The following is an 18,678-nucleotide window of genomic DNA, read 5'->3' on the forward strand; positions in this document are numbered from 1 at the left end:
AGCACCTTTGGTGGGGGCTGCCCAGGCAGCAGCAAGATCAGCAAATAAACCAAGCAGGACTGTTGTATGGGAACACAGGCAGGCAAGCAAGTGGGTAGGTTGGTATGCAATTTGTCCAGAGGGCAAGGACATGCATACATAAAGAGCCACCCCTGGCTTGCAAAGCAAATCAAGACCTGTGCGAAGTCTCCCTTGGACTTCACAAAAGGTCACTGCAAAAATCCTACCAAATGCTCATCAGATGGAAACACCCGTTCGACTCTCTAAAAGAAGGGATGAAAAGCACCATTCGGTCTTTGGCCTGTCTGTTGGGTTACTCACAAACTCCAAGGATTAGGTCAGAAACGCAGATGAGTCATGGAGACCATCAGAAAAAGCATTACTGCTCTGGCCACGATAGGGTCAGCTTAGAACCATGGAGAAGAGGGAAACACTCCTCTGTCCACTCCTGCACCAACTGCCCACACTGAGTCTAGACACACGTCGCCAGAATATTTTCTTAGTGGCAGAAGGAGAAATTTCAAATATTAAATTGTTAACGATGCCCATCGTGAGCGCCCCTGTGAGTTAATGAAATAGCCATGGTTTTGTTATTCAGGAGACTTCAGGAATGCTGGACATTACTTTCAGGAAACTGGGATGGCTCAAAATAGCATTGCTGAGTGTTATATGATTTTAAACTAATCATCAGCAAATTTTTTCAGCTGACTTTGGCTTTAAGAGTTCTTACCAAAAAGACTGCTAAAATGGAACAAGAAGGATCCGCAGTTTTTTGTGTTTTTTTTTATTTCATTATAAGAGCTGTTCCATCTCATCCAAGTCTGTCCTTCCTCATTAAAAAAAAAAAAAAAAAAAAAGCACATTACCTTCCTAGATGGTAAGAGTTAATGCTGTACTCTTTTCTCAGTAATTACAGGTCATCGGATGTCTTTTTAAATGGTAGAACGGACATGTCATGCATTAGCCGATAAATGCAATCCCTGATTAAAATGTGAGTTCTAAAAGTTTGAAAATGCCTTACTATTTACCCAGTGCATTTTTTTTTTAATGCCAGAGCTCTGAGTTTGGCTTTTTCTTTTTCTTTTTTTTCCCCTTGGTCCTCTCTTGTGAGAGCTAGCACTACTTGTCTTTGAAATTCACCAATCACACCTTCACAAACTCAGGTCAACAATGATATGTTCAAAAATCTTTGTTTTCCCTTTGAAACTGGATGCAAAAAAGAAATCTCTCCTGTCGGTGGAGACAGCTGTGAATGAACGAGGAGCCTGCACATAAATCTCCTTGAACTTCTTGAATAGCTGCTGCTCTTTATCCCACTGGTAGATCTGGGAGAACGTGTAGTCACTCCCCAGAGCCAGGTAGTGGTTGTCTTTGAAAGAAAAGGGCTGCAGGGTCATAGCTCCCCGGGACGGTAGAGCCTGGATCTCTACAAACTGCTTACTATTCCATCTCATCACCCTGGAGTCCCCGATGAAGCGGGTGAGGGAAAGGTAGAGGCTATTCTGCATTCTAAAGCTCTTCACCGCCAGCACATCCTCCATGTTGGGGATGTCGCCATGGGGGACAAACTTCTTAGAGCTTTTGTTCCACTGCAGGATGATGGGGACCTGGGAGCGGCTGGACAGGATGAGATGCGATTTTCCATCGATGTCGACAAACTCTGCATCCGTGTCCCTGAACCACTCGTGCAGGGACTGGTACGAGTAAAATCCTTTGCTGTTCCATTTATAAACTGTCGACAGGCCGGCTTTAGAGCTGTCGGCAATGACAAAGAACTTCTCGTCGTCGATCTGAAAGAGCTCGATGTCGTTGGGCTTGGATATGCGCGAAACTTCTATGTCTTGGAATTTGACAAACTTGGTCCAGCTCTCGTCGTATTTGTAAATGTGAGAGCCGCCGAAGAGCTGGGCCACCACCACAAAGACCTGGTCATCGATGAGGATAGCCTTGCAGCCCACGATGGACTGACCTGTTCTCCAGAAGAAAGGGGAGCGATTAGTGCAGCCACAGTTGAGATGCGTCACCGTAGAAAATAGGCACAGGAGGGTTGCCAAGGCCTCTGGAGTCTCTAGAGGCAGGCATGGAATTCAATAAATTTACCGAAACACCCAAACGAATTGTCTTTGTGCTACCTAAACATTATCTCCCCATTCCATGAAGGAGAATGAGGCAATTAAATGGGCTTCTTTGAAGGAGGTGAGTCTCAGAGGCAGGAGAAAAAAATGTCCAAGGGCTCTCAAAGACATTTGAATTCTGATTTCCAAAGTCAAAGGAACCCCCGAGTGCAGGCAGTACAGGGTGGTATTCTAACTTACAACTCTAGACATGGGGCTTGGGGTTCGAAACCCAGCTCTGTGCCCGATAAGCTTTCTGACCCAGGGCCAGTTAACTCAACTCTCATCTATAGAGTGAGATTGATGATGCTATTGGCCCTGACCTTAGGGGGTTAGCGTAAAGACTAAATGGGAGCATTGGCAGTGAGTGTTTACTATGAAGTGCTGGCACACACACGAAGTGGTCAACAATTAGTAGCCACCATTATTGGATAATTGAAGCAATAATCTTGATAATCAAAAGAGCTTGCCCCTTTAGTGCTTACCCATAGCATGCACTGGGCAAATAATTGTAGAATGAGCAATTATCCAAATGACCTGGCTCAGGTGTCACAAAGCTAGAAGTTTGCAGGCAAAAAGGGAGCATTTTTAGGGGTGACTCTCCTCTGTAAATTACTTCCCACCTTCCCCTCCCACGCTGCGCTCAGGCCCGCACACCCTCTCCCGACTTTCCCATTCCAGAAACCCAACCAGCAAGCAATAGGGCCACCCATACCTCAAAGGTTATTGACCCTCCTATCCAGATCATTCGCTTAAAGTTATTTCTTTCCCTTAATTATTTGGTAATTTGCCCTAAAGTGAATTTGGTCTGTAAATTACAAGGAAAATTACCCAATTTCTGTCCTTAGCATTAGCATTAGGGACAGACAATGTGGGGTTTTGTTGTTTTGTTTTTTTTTCCCCATTGTTCTGGCCTTCTTGCAAAAGCCTGTTCCTTTCCTTTATTTAAAACAAATTATTGTGTTTTATTTGTTCTGAGTATAAAAGTTTTCAATGATCACCAAAGCAAATACTGGAAATAATAATAGATAACACCTTTAACGTATGAACTATGCCCAGGTATAGTTCTTCTAAGCACGCTACATGCATTTGCTCATTTAATCCTTACAACAACTCCATGAAGCTGGTACTATTATTAACATCATCATTTCCATTTTAAAAAGGATGAAATTGAGGCACAGAGAGGTTAAGTAAGCTATACAAGGTCACACAGCTAATAGTGGTGGAGCCTGGGAGTCAAACCCAGGTAGTCTGACTCTAGCCTACACTCCACCGCCAAAGTACCAAAAAGTACAAAGAAGAAAATAAAATTCACTTGTCCTGCAATCACTGAAATAACACTGTTAATATCTTGATATGTTTCTTTAATCTTTCATCTATGCAAATATTCAAATGTCTTTTGGTAAAAAAATATAAATCCAGACTTACACTATACATATATATGCTCTTTATACTACTCTTTTCTCTTGACCACTATGCTGGAAACACTTTCTGTATTCCATTGCAAGGATGCATTATATTTTATTTAACAAATCCCCTATTGTTGGACATGGCAGTAATTTCCAGTTTTTCTCTCTTGTAAGTAATATGTTTCCTTGTAGAGAAATCATTTTGAAAATCATCTGGTGGTGTTCTTAAATGTAGGAATTGCTGGGGCAAACCCGAGGCACATTTTCAAGGCTTCAGGGTTTAAACTACCAAACTGCTCTTCAAAGCTACATCCATCTCCACCTGCCGACATGAACAGAGTGTGCTTCTCGTGCCCTTCCCAAGCAGCCTGGTTGTGGAGGCCCTGACCATCTGCAAGCAGCCTAGAGGCCGACCTGCCTCAGTCAAGGGGCCATGGAGTTGTCAGTAGCACCAGAGATCATCTCCTTGTAATTTTTTGTTTGTTTGTTTAATGTAGGAAGAGACGGTAGGTTAGAACATACTTAGCATGCAGAAATCAAAAGGCAAACCAAAGAAACCACAAACAGGAGGGCTGAGAAGAGATATAGGGAGGAAGAGAAGAAACCAGGAGGAAAAGCTTGGGGTGGACATTCCCATGGGTTTCTCTCTCTTCCTTGCAGACAGACAGACAGCTTGAGGTGTCCTTCTTGCACCCCAGCCACTGAGGGCTGCACAGGAGGAAGCAGGTGCCCCTCTGCTGCCTCACAGCCCCACTCTTATCAGGCATGTATTGAGCAAATCCTGCCCAGCCCTTGCCAATTCTTGGATCATGCCGTGGCCAAACAAGCTGCCAAATGAGGCACGCATGGCCCGGCCAGGGGAGAATGTTCAAGGCAAGTGGTTCCAGGTTCCAGGGACTCTGGCCCTACCTGTTCAGTGCACATATGTGTGTGTCTTAGTGTTCACCCTTATGAAAGTTAGAGAGGGGTTTTGGTTGATGTCAAAGAGATAGAGTCATGGGAGAAGGAAAGCTCCTATTTTATCCCCAGCTGATACAGCTAACATCATGGAGGGTTTACTAAGTGCCAGGCACTGAGCTAAGTCCTACACACACCCATTGCTCCCTTTAAATCCTTACAATAATCCCACAGCATCACGTGATGAGCCCATTTTACAGAGGAAATACAAATTCATGGAATTCCCATTTTACAGATGAACGGGGCTCATGGAGATTAAATAACCTGGCCAAGGTCACCAGCCAATGAGAGCTGAAGCCACAATGAGCAAAAACAGCCTGATGTTGGAGTCCAAGAGCATAATGACTATTTTACTGGGTCTTATTTCTTGGAGTTGGTTGTGAGAGGTGGATCCTGGGGGACTTCATGTCAGGACTCCCCCCAACCCCCTACTCAGAAGATCCAGATTTCAGGACTGAGGAAAACTTGGAAATGAGCAAGGTCCAGCCCCAGCTGTGCCCCTGGACACCCTCGGCATCTCACCAACCACCTCCTCCTTCAGCTGCCTCTACCCCATCTGTGCCAGTCTGCTGTATTATGTGTACCCAAATGCCATGTTCTTTGATGTAATCTTGTGGGGGCAGATGTATTACTGTTTTAGGTTGGAACCTATTGATTGAGTGTTTCCATGGAGATGTGACTCAATCAACTGTGGGCAAGGCTTTGATTGGACAATTTCCATGGAGATGTTACTCCACCCATTCAAGGTGGGTCTTAATTAAATCACTGGAGCCATATAATCATGCTGACAAACCAAAGGAACTCAGAGCAACTAAGTGTGACATTTTGGAGAGCTGCAGCCAAGAGAGACACTTTCAAGAATGCACAGGAGATGAGAGTGGAGCTGGAGCACAACCTGGGATCAGCAGATGCCAGCCATGTGCCTTCCTAGCTAACAGAGGTTTTCTGGATGCCATTGGCCTTCCTTTGGTGAAAGTATGCTTGTGTTGATACCTTCATTTGAACATTTTCATTGCCTTCAGACTGTAAATTTGTAACCAAATAAACCCCCTTTATAAAATCCAATCCATTTCTGGTATTTTGCATAAGGCAGCATTAGCAAACCAGAACACCATCCAAGCCATCACTGCTGGCCTGGATTATGGCAATAGCCTGTTAACTAGCTACTCTGCTTCCGCCTTTGTCTCTTCCCCCCTGCAGGCTACTCGTAACCCATGAGCGGTCACAAGTCAGCTCAGATCTCTCCTCTGCATGAAATCCCCTACGGCTGTGCAGAGCACTGGGATAAATGCCCAAGTCCTCAGGTCTGCAAGACCCTACAGGATCAGCTCTTCTTACCTCTCTGACCTCCCACACCTCTTCCTCTAGTTCACTGTGCTCTTGCCGAACCAGCCCCCTGAATGGTCTTCAAACAGGCCAGATGCCTGCCTGCTTCTGGGCCTTTGCACTCACTGTTCCCTCTGCCTGGAATGCCCTTCCCAGATATCCCCATGGCTCCAGCCTCACTTCCCATGGGTCTTTACAAGGCACTCTATCTAAAATTACAGCCTCCCACCCCCCTTCAAATCTCCCTTCCCCACCTTCATTTCCTCTTTAGCACCTTGCTGTCAAATGTGTTATATGATATGTATTGTAATTCCCTTTTTTTATTGTCTACTTCTTCCACTATAATGTAAGCTCCTTGAGGGTAGAGGTTCTTATTTATTTGGGTCACTGCTATATTGCCAGTAGCTAGAACTTGCTTGGCTCATGGTAAGTGCTCACAAAATCTCTGTGAATGAATGAATGACTTTAGGAATTTGGGGATGCCACCAGCAGTATGTCGGAAGGGCAGGTGGAGGGCAGTGCAACCCCTTCCAAGGAAGGTAAACCTAGGAGAGAAAAGGTGTGAGAGGTGACAGTGATGGATCCAGAGAAGTAATTCAACATGACTGAGCTGCAGTTTCTTCATTTGTAAAAAGTTGTGGGAAAGAAGCCAACATCAAGCAGTGCTTGCTCTGTTCCTAGTACTCACTGAATCTTCACAACATCCAGGTGAAGATACAACTATTTCCCATTTTACAGATGGGTAAACTGAGCCCCTGAAGTTACTGGTACCTCCTGGTACATGGCAAAGCCAGGAGTACAGTCTGTGTTCATTATTCTCCACCAACTGAGTACTTCTTAGTACATATAAGCCACCTCTCTCTGGGAAAAAAGGGCTCTGTCCTCTTTGTACGAGCCAGCAACCACAGTAACACTTGAAGGGGCTGTTGTGGGTTTTCAATGAGATCAACCAGAGCTCAGCACCTCACAGGGCCACAACCAACATTGGCAACAAACACTGCTCCTTGTACGAAAGTAAAGCTTCGCTGTGCTGCCACGTCCGGCAAAGGGGAGTGTTCTAGTTTGCTAATGCTGTTGGAATGCAAAATACCAGAGAAGGATTGACTTTTATAAAGGGGGTTCATTTAGTTACACAGTTACGGTATTAAGGCCATAAAGTGTCCAAGGTAATACATCAACATTCAGGTACCTTCATTGAAAGATGGCCACTGGCGTCTAAAAAACCTCTGTTAGCTTGGAAGGCATATGGCTGGCGTCTGCTTGCTCCCAGGTTGCATTTCAAAATGATGTTCTCCAAAATGTCACTGTCAGCTTCCAACGGCCGTCTTCAAAATGTGTCTCTCAGCTGCAGCTACTCTCTCAGCTCCTGTGTGTTCTTCAAAGTGTCTCTCTTGGCTGTAGCAAGCTCACTTCTTCTGTCTGAGTTTACATAGTGCTCTAGTAAACTAATCAAGGCCCAAGCTGAATGGGTGGGGCCACACCTCCACGGAAATCATCCAATCAGAGTTATCACCGACAGTTGGGTGGGGTGCATCTCCATGGACACACTCAAAGAGTTACAATCTAATCAACACTAATGAGTAGGCCCACACAAGATTGCATCAAAGATAACGGCATTTGGGGGGACATAATATATTCAAACCAGCACAGGGAGTGAGGGGAGAAGGCAGAGGAGCCAGCTCGTCCATCCCTCACCTGTCCTACAAGTCAGGAAAAAAAGGGAGAGGGAAAGGACACGTGGATCTAGAGCCCCTCTCTCATCTCCCCTTTCCCTCCTTTGTCGCGAGGTCCCAAAGCCTCAGCTGCCCTGGGCAGGATCCCCTGCGCTGCTCCTCGCTGAATCTGCATCTCCAAGCGGAGCAGCTGCTCGGAGAAATGTGAGCTCAGCACTGGGAGACCAGATGGCCCGGGAGCCACGGGCAGCTGCCTGAGACGGCATCTTCTGAGCAGCCAGAGGTGTCTCCAGACCTCTTGGTGCTGAGAGATTAGGCTCATTAGTAGCTCCTCTCCCCAAGGGTGAAACGACACTCTTCACGCCTTCCTCCTCCTGCCCCAGCACCTGCTGCAAAGCCGCTGGGTGCCTGAGAGATTCCCAGAAGCCTTCCAAACTGGAATTTCCACCTAGATGGGCGTCACGCTGTAACCTTAAAAGGCTGTTCTAACTCCAAATCGGGAACCTCCAAAGGACATAATTAAGACTTTGTGGAACTTTTTATAAAGTTGGTACTATTATCAGATTTCACTTTGATAAATGAAAAATCTTGGAAGGGTTATTTTGACTTTATCTACTCATTTAAAAATTTTTAACCCATTTTTTGCAGTGCTACGACTTGGGGATCCCCTGACAACAAACAAAGAAGCATTGACTGAATCACATGCCGAAGGCCTGAATTTAGGGATCTCTTTATTCTTTTTTTGTATATACTGAGTAAAGAGAGCAGTGATCACCAGGACCTGGCAAGGGGTCAAGAGGAACACGCCACAGAGCTGTACTGTCCCTGGAACTTCACACAATGATGGAAATGTTCTCTTCCATGCTCTCCAACACAGCGACATGTGGCTATTCAAATTTACACTTATTCAAGCTAAACGCAATGACACATTCAATGCCCCAGTTACACTACCCACACAGTTCAAGAGTTCAGCAGCCCCACGTGGCTAGGCTCTCATATTAGACAGCCCATTAAAGCATGTTTCCATCATCACAGGAAGTGTTACAGGACCACGCTATATAGAGGGTTCTGGAAAGCGTTAGCTCCGTGGAAATCATTTCTAAAAGAAGCACAATATTTTAGATCCTGGCTCATGTTAACTGGATGGTGCACAAGTGAATAAAGCTAAACAACAATAAGGGAACAATTAGTTATATCAAACTAATTCTGCCTTATTTTGTGAGAGGATTGCTGGATGGGTGCGGTCACGGATTGAATCGTGACCCCAGAAAGATACGTTCAAGTCTTAACCCCCCATCCTGTGAATGTAAACTTTGTTGGTAAGTAGGATGTTTGGAGATGTTATTAGTTAAGATGAGGCCAAACTGGTTTAGGGTGGGCCTTCGTCCAGTATGACTGGGGTTCATATAAAGAGAGGAAATTTGAATACAATAAGTAGGAAACAGAGAAGATGGCCATGTGACAGAGGCAGAGACGGAGTTAGACCACAAGCTGAAGAACATCATGAGTTGCTGGCCCCTGCCAGAACCCTACGACTTCTGAGGAAGCACAGCCCACCAACACATTGACTTGGACTTCTAGCCCCCAGAATAATAAATTTCTATTATTTAAGCCAGCTAGTATGTGATACTTAGTTACAGCAGCCCTGGCAAACTAAAGTCAAGAAAATTTGGAAGACAGAAAATATTTGGTCTTCAGGAATGCATCTGTCCAGGTCTGTTATGTCAACGTCATGGACCAGGATGGAGGAGAAACAGGCCAAACACTTGGGCAAGGACAGGGATTCCTGACAGGGCAAATCAGCACAGCCAGGCTACGGGGGGTGGTCAGGGGAAGGCTCAGTGGTGCACCTGGGACGCTGTCCTCAGCCTGGGCTGCTCAGAGTTTCAATGGACAATGCACACAAGGAGGATGAAGGATTGTTCACAGAATCTGTGAGTGACACCAAGTGGGGAGGCCCATAGGATATGTGGGATGACGGGACCAAAAGTCAAAAGATAGGGTGATGGGCTTGAAGAGGGGGTAAATCCAGGAAGATGAAAGTTCATAAATATAATGGGAGGTCCAGAAAGCCTACTGTTTAAGCTCAGGATGGAGATGACTCAGCATTTAGGAGCCCAAGTTACAAAAATGTGTTTTGTGGATTGGAACATGTGCCCCACAAAGACACGTTCAAGTCCTAATTCCCGGACCTGTGGGTGTGAAGTCCTTTGTAAAAATGGGATCTTCAAAGATGAGGCCAAACTGAATTAGGGTGGGCTTTAATCCAATATGACTGGAGTCCTTACAAGCAGAGGAAATTGGGACATGGTAGTAGATAAGGGGGAGACCGAGGACTACTGGCAAGCCACCACCAGAATGCTATAGACTTTCGAGAAGGCACAGCCTGATGATACCTTGAACTTGGATGTCTAGCCTCCAAAACCATGAGATAATAAATTCCTGCTGTTTAAGCCAACCATTCTGTGTTGCAAACTAAGACAATGTCTATATCTCTATGTTTTATAAAATGCATTACACACACACACACACACACACAAATAAATGTACACTTATATTTATATGCACACAATGTGACTTCTCACCCCTACTGGAAAGTGCTTCCTACAGATGCAACCCATCACCATCTCCCTTTTCAAAAGGATCACCAAAAATAAATAAGATCACCACCTGAGGTTTCTGTCCTCACCAGTAACTGTCCACGCCAAGAAGAAGGTGGAGAAAAGACGAGGGTGGGCCCGCATGCATACCCCAAGCTCTCCCTCGTTACGACAGAGGGCATATCTGCTCTGGCGGGCTTCAGGCGATGCTGAAATTAGTTCGGTAAATCTGAGCAGAGCCACACACACACCTGTGATATTGTCGTAGCTCCGGAAATTCATTTCGATGTGGTCCCACTCCAGCACCATGCAGTTCTCCATGCCGGGCTGAGCAATGGCCACGTACACGTCGTTTTTGGAGTTGAATGTGTCCACTGAAACCGACTGGAAGGGCAAAGTCTGATGGACAACGAAGTCTGGAGATGGGCATTAAAAAAAAATGTGTGTCCATAAAATCTCTTGTGGTACTCATCAACCACCATCCTTTTTATCATCAGTTCTACAAAGGACCAGGCAGGGGGCAGGAGGACAGGCAGAAGCCATACAAACATCACAGCGTATTTTACTCTAGAAGATTCTGGAAGGGTTCTGGCTTGTACAAGATTATTAGCTAGCATGCCCAGCTTTGAATACAGCTTCCTTTAGATAAACAGCTTCACCAGGTAGGGGATCTCTATGTTTTAAAGGAATTTGCTGAGGCCTAGTTTTCAAAAGGCAAGAAAGAAAGGACGTCGCAAAGCAGCCTTCCTAGAACCATTGTGAAGATTACTGAGGAGGAAGGGGTGCTGTCCCCAAATGTGTTTGTTCCATCTGTATTTCTAGCCCTCTCAGAACAGCCCCTGCAGTAAAGAAACCTGTTTAGCTGTTTGCTGTGGTGCTTCTCTAACTTACCTGCCAACAGGACCCGTTTATCCCTGTTACTATTCTCCCCAGCTCTGTATTACCCCCGTTGGGAAACACTGCCACTGCAGGTTCAGAACCGAAATTACATGAATCTCCCAACTGCACTTGGCACATCTGGAAACAAAACCAAATCCTCAGAGGTTTATAAAGCCGGCAGTGTGGGGAAGCTGACCTAAGCGTGTTTATTGGCTCCCAGATAGGACACGGGACTGAGGAATTTCTGTGCTCCGCATCTGCGCAGTGTTCCGCAGCTCAAAGAGCAGTTACAGGAGCTCTGCGAGGTTTTCCCGGCAACACACTCAAGCCCTACTCCAACGTTTAGCGTGGCAGTGCTCCCTGCTCTGTACTGTTCCCCAAAACTACAATTGGCTCACTGTATTAAATCTTGGTGGGGATGCACAATTGCCAAGGGACTGAGTGAGCATGTCTTCAGATGCATGGAGAGCTTATGTGTGGGGAAGCTAGAGAAATCCAGTGAAGAAAGAATCTTTTAAAAGATTAAAGAAGAACAACAACAAAACACACTAATGAAGTTTAAGAAAAGTAATGACATTTAAGTGACTATTTTTTCAGTCAGAGGCAGGCCAGTGCACACTTTCTTTCTTGGTGGACTAAGTGCATCCTGGGTGAAATGTGGGGTGGTGGTGGGCACCTGCCAAGGGAAGTTGTTCCCATGAGAAACCCTGGCTTCCCCCTTCTCTTCCTCCATCCTTATCCAACCCTGCTCAAGCCCATCTCCCCTGCAATGCCTTCCTGACCACTGCAGTCCCTGGGGCTCTTTACTGATTCGCTGGGTGCATAAATATGCACTGTTTTTAAATGTTATTATTCACTATGATAACATCAGAGTCAGATTTGGAGAAATGGGAGGGATCTTGGAGTCTTGAGTCTTTTTACAGAACCAGAGGCTGAAGCCCAGAGAGGGCAAGTGCCTTGCCAGCGTCACACAGCTGGTGTGGCATGTCTCCTGAACTCAGGGCTGCCTGAGGTCAGGACTGAGTCCGGAACTGCTCAGGGCCTCCCCTGGCACCCAGCACACAGCAGCCACTCAAGAAGTAACTGCCAATCTGGAAACCTCCTAAAAGATGGCAGATGAGATGGACAATAAGAGACCACTGAGTCATGAGTATAGAAGGGATGACACAAAAGGAATCCAAGAAAGGATGTGGGAGAAGCTGAGCAAGGACTGAGGTAGGAAAAGTGGAGCAGGGATGGAAAGAGCAGGTGGAAAGCAGGTAGGGGGTGCAGAAGGAGGTTAGAGCCGAGGGAATGCAAGCAGCGTGATGGACAGGAAGGAGCACTGTGCCTGGAGTAGGACCGCCTGAAGCCACTTCCAACCCCTGAGGCCTGGGGCTGGCCACTTCACCTCTCAAGGGCTCCACTTATTGATCCACAATACGTGCACAACAATTCTTATCTCCCAGGCTTGATGGTGGGGACAGATTGGTAATGTTGGTAAAAATGCCTAACTTGGGGCTTGGGTCATAGTAAGTGCTTGATAAATGTGGAATTGAGGTTCCAGAAAGGTCAGTCCACGTCTATCCTAGCTGCATCCATTCCCATCTCAGGGGAGTGTGCATTTTAATGGCATCTAAGATAAGATGCAGGAGCTGGGCTGCCCCTTTCTTGCTGAGGGACCTCGGGCAAGTCCCTAAATCTTGCTCCACTTAGTATCCTCATCATATATTATGATGCAAACTCCTTTAGAACAGTGCCTGACATGTGGGGAATGTTCAATCCATGTTCACTTTTGGAGGTGCCTGACCCCCCATTCTGGGTGCACAGTAGGTGCTTAATAGATGCTTGTTGACTTAATGATTTCCCGCCCTTGTGGGCCTTTCTGAAGACGTAAAGACTGCTGTGGGTGGGGATGGAGGTGAGGCGGGGCATGGGGCTAGAGTGAAGTTGGGGGTTGGCCGAATGAATGATGCACGCAGGCTCCAGGACAAGAGGAAAGCAGCCTGTGCCATCAGGAGCAAGGAGGAGGCCGCCTCTGTACCCTGACAGGCAGGAGGTGGCCGAGGGAGACTGGAGGGATGGGGGGACAGGTAGCTGTAGCAGTCAGGTAGCCTCCCCACCTGGTGTAAAAGCTGGGACTTTGAGGCAAGACAGATTGGACTTTAGATTCTCAGTCTACCCCCTTTAACTCCACGGCCTTGGCCAAGAACGTTGAGCCTCAGGCTCCTCATCAGTAAAATGAAGATATTGCCTATTTCCTGAGGTTGTTGTAGAGACTAAAAATGAGAGTGTATCTGAATTCTTAGTACAGTGGCTTGTCCAGTGATCACGTAATAGTTTCATAAATGTAACAATGATAGTATTAAACTGCCTGCATGGCCCCTATCCCCGCCCTCTACCCACTCCCCCAAATAACAGCTTTGCTCGGTTGAAGACTACATGCAGCAAAACCTCCCCCTCTGTTCACTCCTGCTGGCACCAGCAGAACCAGTGCAGAAGCCAGGAAATGCTTCTTGACTCTACAAGACCCTGCTGGTTTTCTCTGTTCATAGGTAGGTAAATGGAAAAAAAAAAAAAAGCAAAAGGTAGGAGTCACTGTGCGCTCCCTTTGCTAGGGATATAAAAGGACTCAGAATACAGCTGCGTAATTTTAATGACAGCCGGGGCAGCTCTAACGTCCTCTCCTGGCTCTCTGGTTGCATTAGCCTCATCCAAGTCTGCCGAAGGTTCCAAACACTCCCACGACACTCATAACTCACTCGCCTCCTTGTTCCCTTTAGTCTCACAACTGTGCTCCTAACTCTCAGAAACACTGAGATAAAATTAGCTTCGACATGCAGGGTGTTTAAAGTGCAGACCAAGAAATTGAAGTTTTTTATTAAAGAATAAAGGAAGGGGAGGGGAGGAGAAGGGAAGGGAGGGAGGAAAAAGAAAAAAAGTGGGAAAATGATTGATGCACATATGTTTGTGTGAATGGGGGAAGGGAATTAGAGGAGTTTAAACAGCTTCCCTGACCCCCTTAGTTTATCTTTCACCAATGGAAAAAACACGTTCATGTGGAAAGATCTCAAAGAATACACATACTGATATGACATGAATTTACTCGCGTTAAAGTATTAATGGCATTCTCTGGAAAAACAGCTGCCAATTCCATTCACATTGGATTAAGTTCATGATGTCAGTAGGACTCTTACAATTTAGGCCTCGCTCCCACTGGTATCAATAGATTTTTACATAGCTATTTATAGCACTTGCAGAACATAAATTATACATGATGCTGATCTTGTTGGGAGAGAAACTGCACATTAATGCATTATTTCTCTTTGCATTTTCATCAGCCCTGAAATAGGGAAGCTAACAGGACAATTAGGATGCAAAATTCACTCCCTCTAAGGAATTTAGTGAATTATCCACCGAGTGTGGGGAATCTTTGGTAGGAAATAGGGATTTTTGAGGTGGTTAAAAATAGACTTGGAACTGAGGGTTATGGAAGGACGGTGATTAATCTAAAGAGCAGTGGCGGCTCTGCAGTGTTAATTACACCCCTTTGCCAAGGAACAGAATGGTAAGGGGACCTCCTCTCCCTGGGGAAAACAGGGTGAGACATCTGCCTGAAGAACTGACACTTGCCTGAAAATCTGAACTGAAAGGAAAACAATGTACTCAGAAAAATCGTGCTTCTCCCCAAACCTTTAGTGAAGCTAGGATAACTGTACTACGAACTCTTGAATTTGACTTTCCGTCTTCCGTTGCCTCCCCCAGGCCTTTAATAAAGCACCACAGAGGACAAGATGGGGTCCGAGCAGAAGATAGGAGCTTGAAAACTCACAATTTATTGACCTAGTTCAGGGACTGTGGATTTGGGGGTGGGTCTCCTCTTTGCTGTGCTGTTTTCTTTATGTTGGAAGAAATCGTGGGCATGAGCTAATTTGTTCGAGATAAAACAACAGCAAAGACAGAAACATCTCCCTGTCACCAGAAAGCCTCATGCTGACTTGCTAAATTTTAGTAATAAGCTTTATTAGCAAAGACAAATACAGACAGATTTCAGGAGCTGGCTACATCCTTCCAAGGCACCTCCCTTCCTATCACAAGTCTCAGAGCCTAGATCAGTTTGATAATTGTCCACAGGGCTCAAAGATTAGAAAGCATGCTTTCTTATAGAAATTATTCCCAGTTCCCAAGGTGCTCTGTAGCCACTGTCATTTCTCTTAGAGATTGGCAAAGTCTTCACACACCATGACCAGGTGTGAAAACAACAATGGAAAAAGCTGCTGACTTCACCTGGGTTTACAGAACTCTCTGGAAAGACTGGGGAAGAGGCAGAGAGGTATCTCAGCCCATTTTGGTTTAACATTTAATGCTAAATGACCTTGATTGCCACCTGTTGGTGCAAATGTCGTTGGCCATGACCTCTGATTTATTGCACTGGTCCCACAATACAATAAATAACCTTCTAGTGGCTCAGCTGGTTGGAGGGCACCTGCCAATTACACAGCTGAATAAGCCCTTGGTCAATGGGCAAAGACAAGGGCAAATCTGTGAGATTTCAGGTCTTCTAGCAGACAGGAACAGACCTTGTAGCATCCCTTATTTACAAATAAAGATAGCTACAAATAATTTTTACACTGTGGGTTTTTCTTTGTTTATTTGTTTCAAGGGCAGCAGTGAGGACTGGTCTAACTGTGATAGTTGGTTCTTGGGTTTTGTTTTGTTTCGTCTCCTGAGTTTCTGTAACTATTTTTTGAGTTCTCATTCTAGCTGCTTCTCCTGGCATGCCTGGAGGCTTTGTAGAGATCAACTTTCAGCCTCAATGTTTATTTTTGTAAGTTTGGAAAGCAGGTTTCTTACAGTCAATTGATCCCCTCTCCTTTCAAACCTGGCTTTAGAATCTAAACTTTTCATATAGAGACACTCACATGCTCTCTACAAGTTGTGACACTTGAAGCAGTGTTTTAATTTTCTCTTATAACCTGAAAAATGTCTAAAATGAAACCTTGAGGCAGGCACTGGAAAATAAGCCAAGCTTTCTTTACATTTTTCCCTGGATGTGAGTTTTTTTTCATTTATATTTTCTACTTTGCCCTGAGTTAACAATTTACCTCATTAACTCTATTTACAGGGAACTACAAAAGTGACTTTTGATGTAAAAGTCTGGTATTAATTAAATTTCCAAGAGACTTCAACTTATCAAATCAAGAGAAGAGTAGCAATAGAGTAATTTGTAACTTGATTACTAAATTTAGTAATTCAGGCCTCTCTGCATTAGCTTTCCATGAAATTTTAATTGTTTGAGAGTATTCTTATGTCAAACTCACGAGTTCATACTTTGACCTGACCTTACAGAACACGGAATTTTGTAAAGAAACAAAATCAAAACCAGTGCAGTTAGCAAAAAAACCTTCCGAACTGTTGAGATATTTTCCTTACCACATGGGCTCATTTCTTTTAGAATGACTAAATGTTCTCTAAAGTAAGTTTGATAGAAAACTTTTACATGCAATTCCCATCCCTCCCTTTTGACATTCTAAAAGAAAAACAAAAGGATTGTTCTAAATATCAGTCTTTGCTGATATAGGTTCTGAATACCTGTCGTCGTGCACTCATAGTCAAAGCTGGCCACATCATTTAGCTTCTTCTCCTGATATTCTGGCGGACCAATACACAGCACATCAGAAACGGTGGAATTTGTCATCTTCAACCACAGATACAACCACTTGGCTTTGCAGTCACACTCAAATTTATTGCCCCTTAAATCTCTACAAAGCAAAACAAAGCACAAACAGACACACAGAGAAATAGACACGCATGAAATGGATTGGTAGTAATATGAAATTCCAGATTGTTAACATCCTGATATATTTAATAATCCCAAACCAGATTTTTAAACAAACTCTGCATTCATGCATCCTATTTCTTGTGTTTGTCACTGGCTTTGGTTAATGTTCCTCTGTGCCCATGATTTAAACCGTATGGCAAATGGAGCATTCTGGGTGCTGACATATCATCATCTCTCTGAACCCCTTTGAGGCTGTCGCCGTATGCTGGAAAATGTTGGCGGTGAGAAGAAGGTTAATAGAACACCCTAGCACAAGGTGTCATAAACAGAAATGAGACATTAAAGGAAGACAGTTTTCACAAACACAATTGAAATCTTAAGCTCTTGTTAACTGTGTCCAGTAAAACAGTGACCAGTGCTAGAAGGTAAGAAGATGGATACGCTATCTTGGGAAAAACCAAAGCCTCCCACCCTCCCAGCCTAATTTGCCATTGACCTAATGGTACTAAGTAAATTATAAAATGGCAAAAGCCAACACAATTCCAACTATAAGCTGTTTCCCAGCATGCATTGCTTTATTATAGATTTTTAGCTACAGCATAAAAAATGCAATAAAGGGGGAGAAGGTTTAAAGACATGATTAACTGGGGGCAATGGCAAGCACACATAAATTTAATTTTCATTACTTACAATTCAATCAGAGAGTCTAAATCACTGAAGACATCCCTTGGGAGTGCTCTTATGTGGTTATTGGCCAAAGAACTAGAACAAAAAGTCACACTTTAATGTGGCTATATCTCTGTACCCTGTCACTCTGAAGTCCCTTAAATGAAGCTAATGAATTAAAACAGAGCTTTAAACCTCTTCATCACAACGTAGTTCAATTTCTGGCTTTGACCATCAATACTGAGATAAAGAAATGGGTTTAGTTATACACAGATAACAACATAGATGCTGGGTTTGCAATTAAGGTTCTTCAGTTTTGTTTTTAAACAAGCATTTATTAAGCTCTTTATGTACATTTATTAAACCTCGATGGCTTCCCATGTCACTCAGGATAAAAGCTGAAGTCCCACTGATGCCTTACAAGACCTTCCACTGTCTAGTTCCTCACCTATGGGACCATGTCTCCAACTACTCAGATTCAGTCCACCGACCTCTTTGCTATTCCCCTAAAAGGCTAGACATGACTCTAAACTTAAGGCCTCTGAACTTGCTGCTCCCTCTGCTCAAATATTCTCTCCCCAGATATCCACATGGCTCACTCCATCACCTCCTCACTAAGACCCTCCCTGACCTCTACACATCTTCCTTCTCTGCTCTGCTGATCTCCATGTTACTGCCGCCATTTTGCATACTATAAACTTTAACCATCTATTTGTTTATTGGCTGTAGAACTTGATAATAGAGATTCTTGTCTGTCCACTGCTGGATCCTGAGCTCCTAGAACAGTGCCTGGCACATAGAAGGTACTCAGTAAATCTTTGCTGAATGAATGAATTAAGCACCAATATGAGAATGATAAAAGAAGAACAGTCTTTACCCAACATGTTTCCTAAGGGGTCACCTAAGTGAATTCTATTGCTTGTGACTCTAAGAAAGGAAGCAGTAAGTTCTCTTTTACATAAAGACACTTAGCTCTAAACTTTAATGATAATATAACAAAATCTCAATTTACCAGAATGTTTAGGGAATGACTTATTGTGATCAACTTCATGTTCCCATTAATGAAGGTTGACCAGCAACCATTTTGCATTTTTGCTCTTAGTGTTGAAGGCTTTTCTAAAATGCCTTAGTCCTCTTCCCATCACTAGGCAGGAGACCAGAATGAACTCAAGCAAATCTTTCTCTGATGATTCAGGATTTTGCATTGCCCGGTCAGTCATATGACATCCTACTGACTATGAATGTCCGTCATGCAGGGCTGTTGATGTAGACAGACGCTGGGTGTTGACACGA

The 18,678-nt window shown here is 44.5% G+C and overlaps 1 protein-coding gene across 2 annotated transcripts in view; it reads right to left on the reverse strand.

Annotated features, from left to right (window-relative positions):
• Positions 1–893: 893 nt before the first annotated feature.
• Positions 894–18,678, reverse strand: part of LGI2 (leucine rich repeat LGI family member 2) — a 28,197-nt gene continuing 10,412 nt past the window's right edge. The window contains exons 5-8 of one of the 2 annotated variants that reach the window (XM_037828911.1): positions 17,410–17,481; positions 16,530–16,699; positions 10,331–10,495; positions 894–1,969 (exon numbers count right to left, since the gene is read on the reverse strand). In XM_037828911.1, the coding sequence (XP_037684839.1) occupies positions 1,152–1,969; positions 10,331–10,495; positions 16,530–16,699; positions 17,410–17,481 (1,225 nt within the window). In that variant the 3' untranslated portion in view covers positions 894–1,151. Of the gene's footprint in view, positions 1,970–10,330; positions 10,496–16,529; positions 16,700–17,409; positions 17,500–18,678 lie in introns of both variants that reach the window. The other variant, XM_037828910.1, reaches the window with a different exon arrangement.

Source organism: Choloepus didactylus, chromosome 3 (assembly GCF_015220235.1).
Source record: "Choloepus didactylus isolate mChoDid1 chromosome 3, mChoDid1.pri, whole genome shotgun sequence".
In the NCBI taxonomy this organism is placed as follows: domain Eukaryota; kingdom Metazoa; phylum Chordata; class Mammalia; order Pilosa; family Megalonychidae; genus Choloepus; species Choloepus didactylus.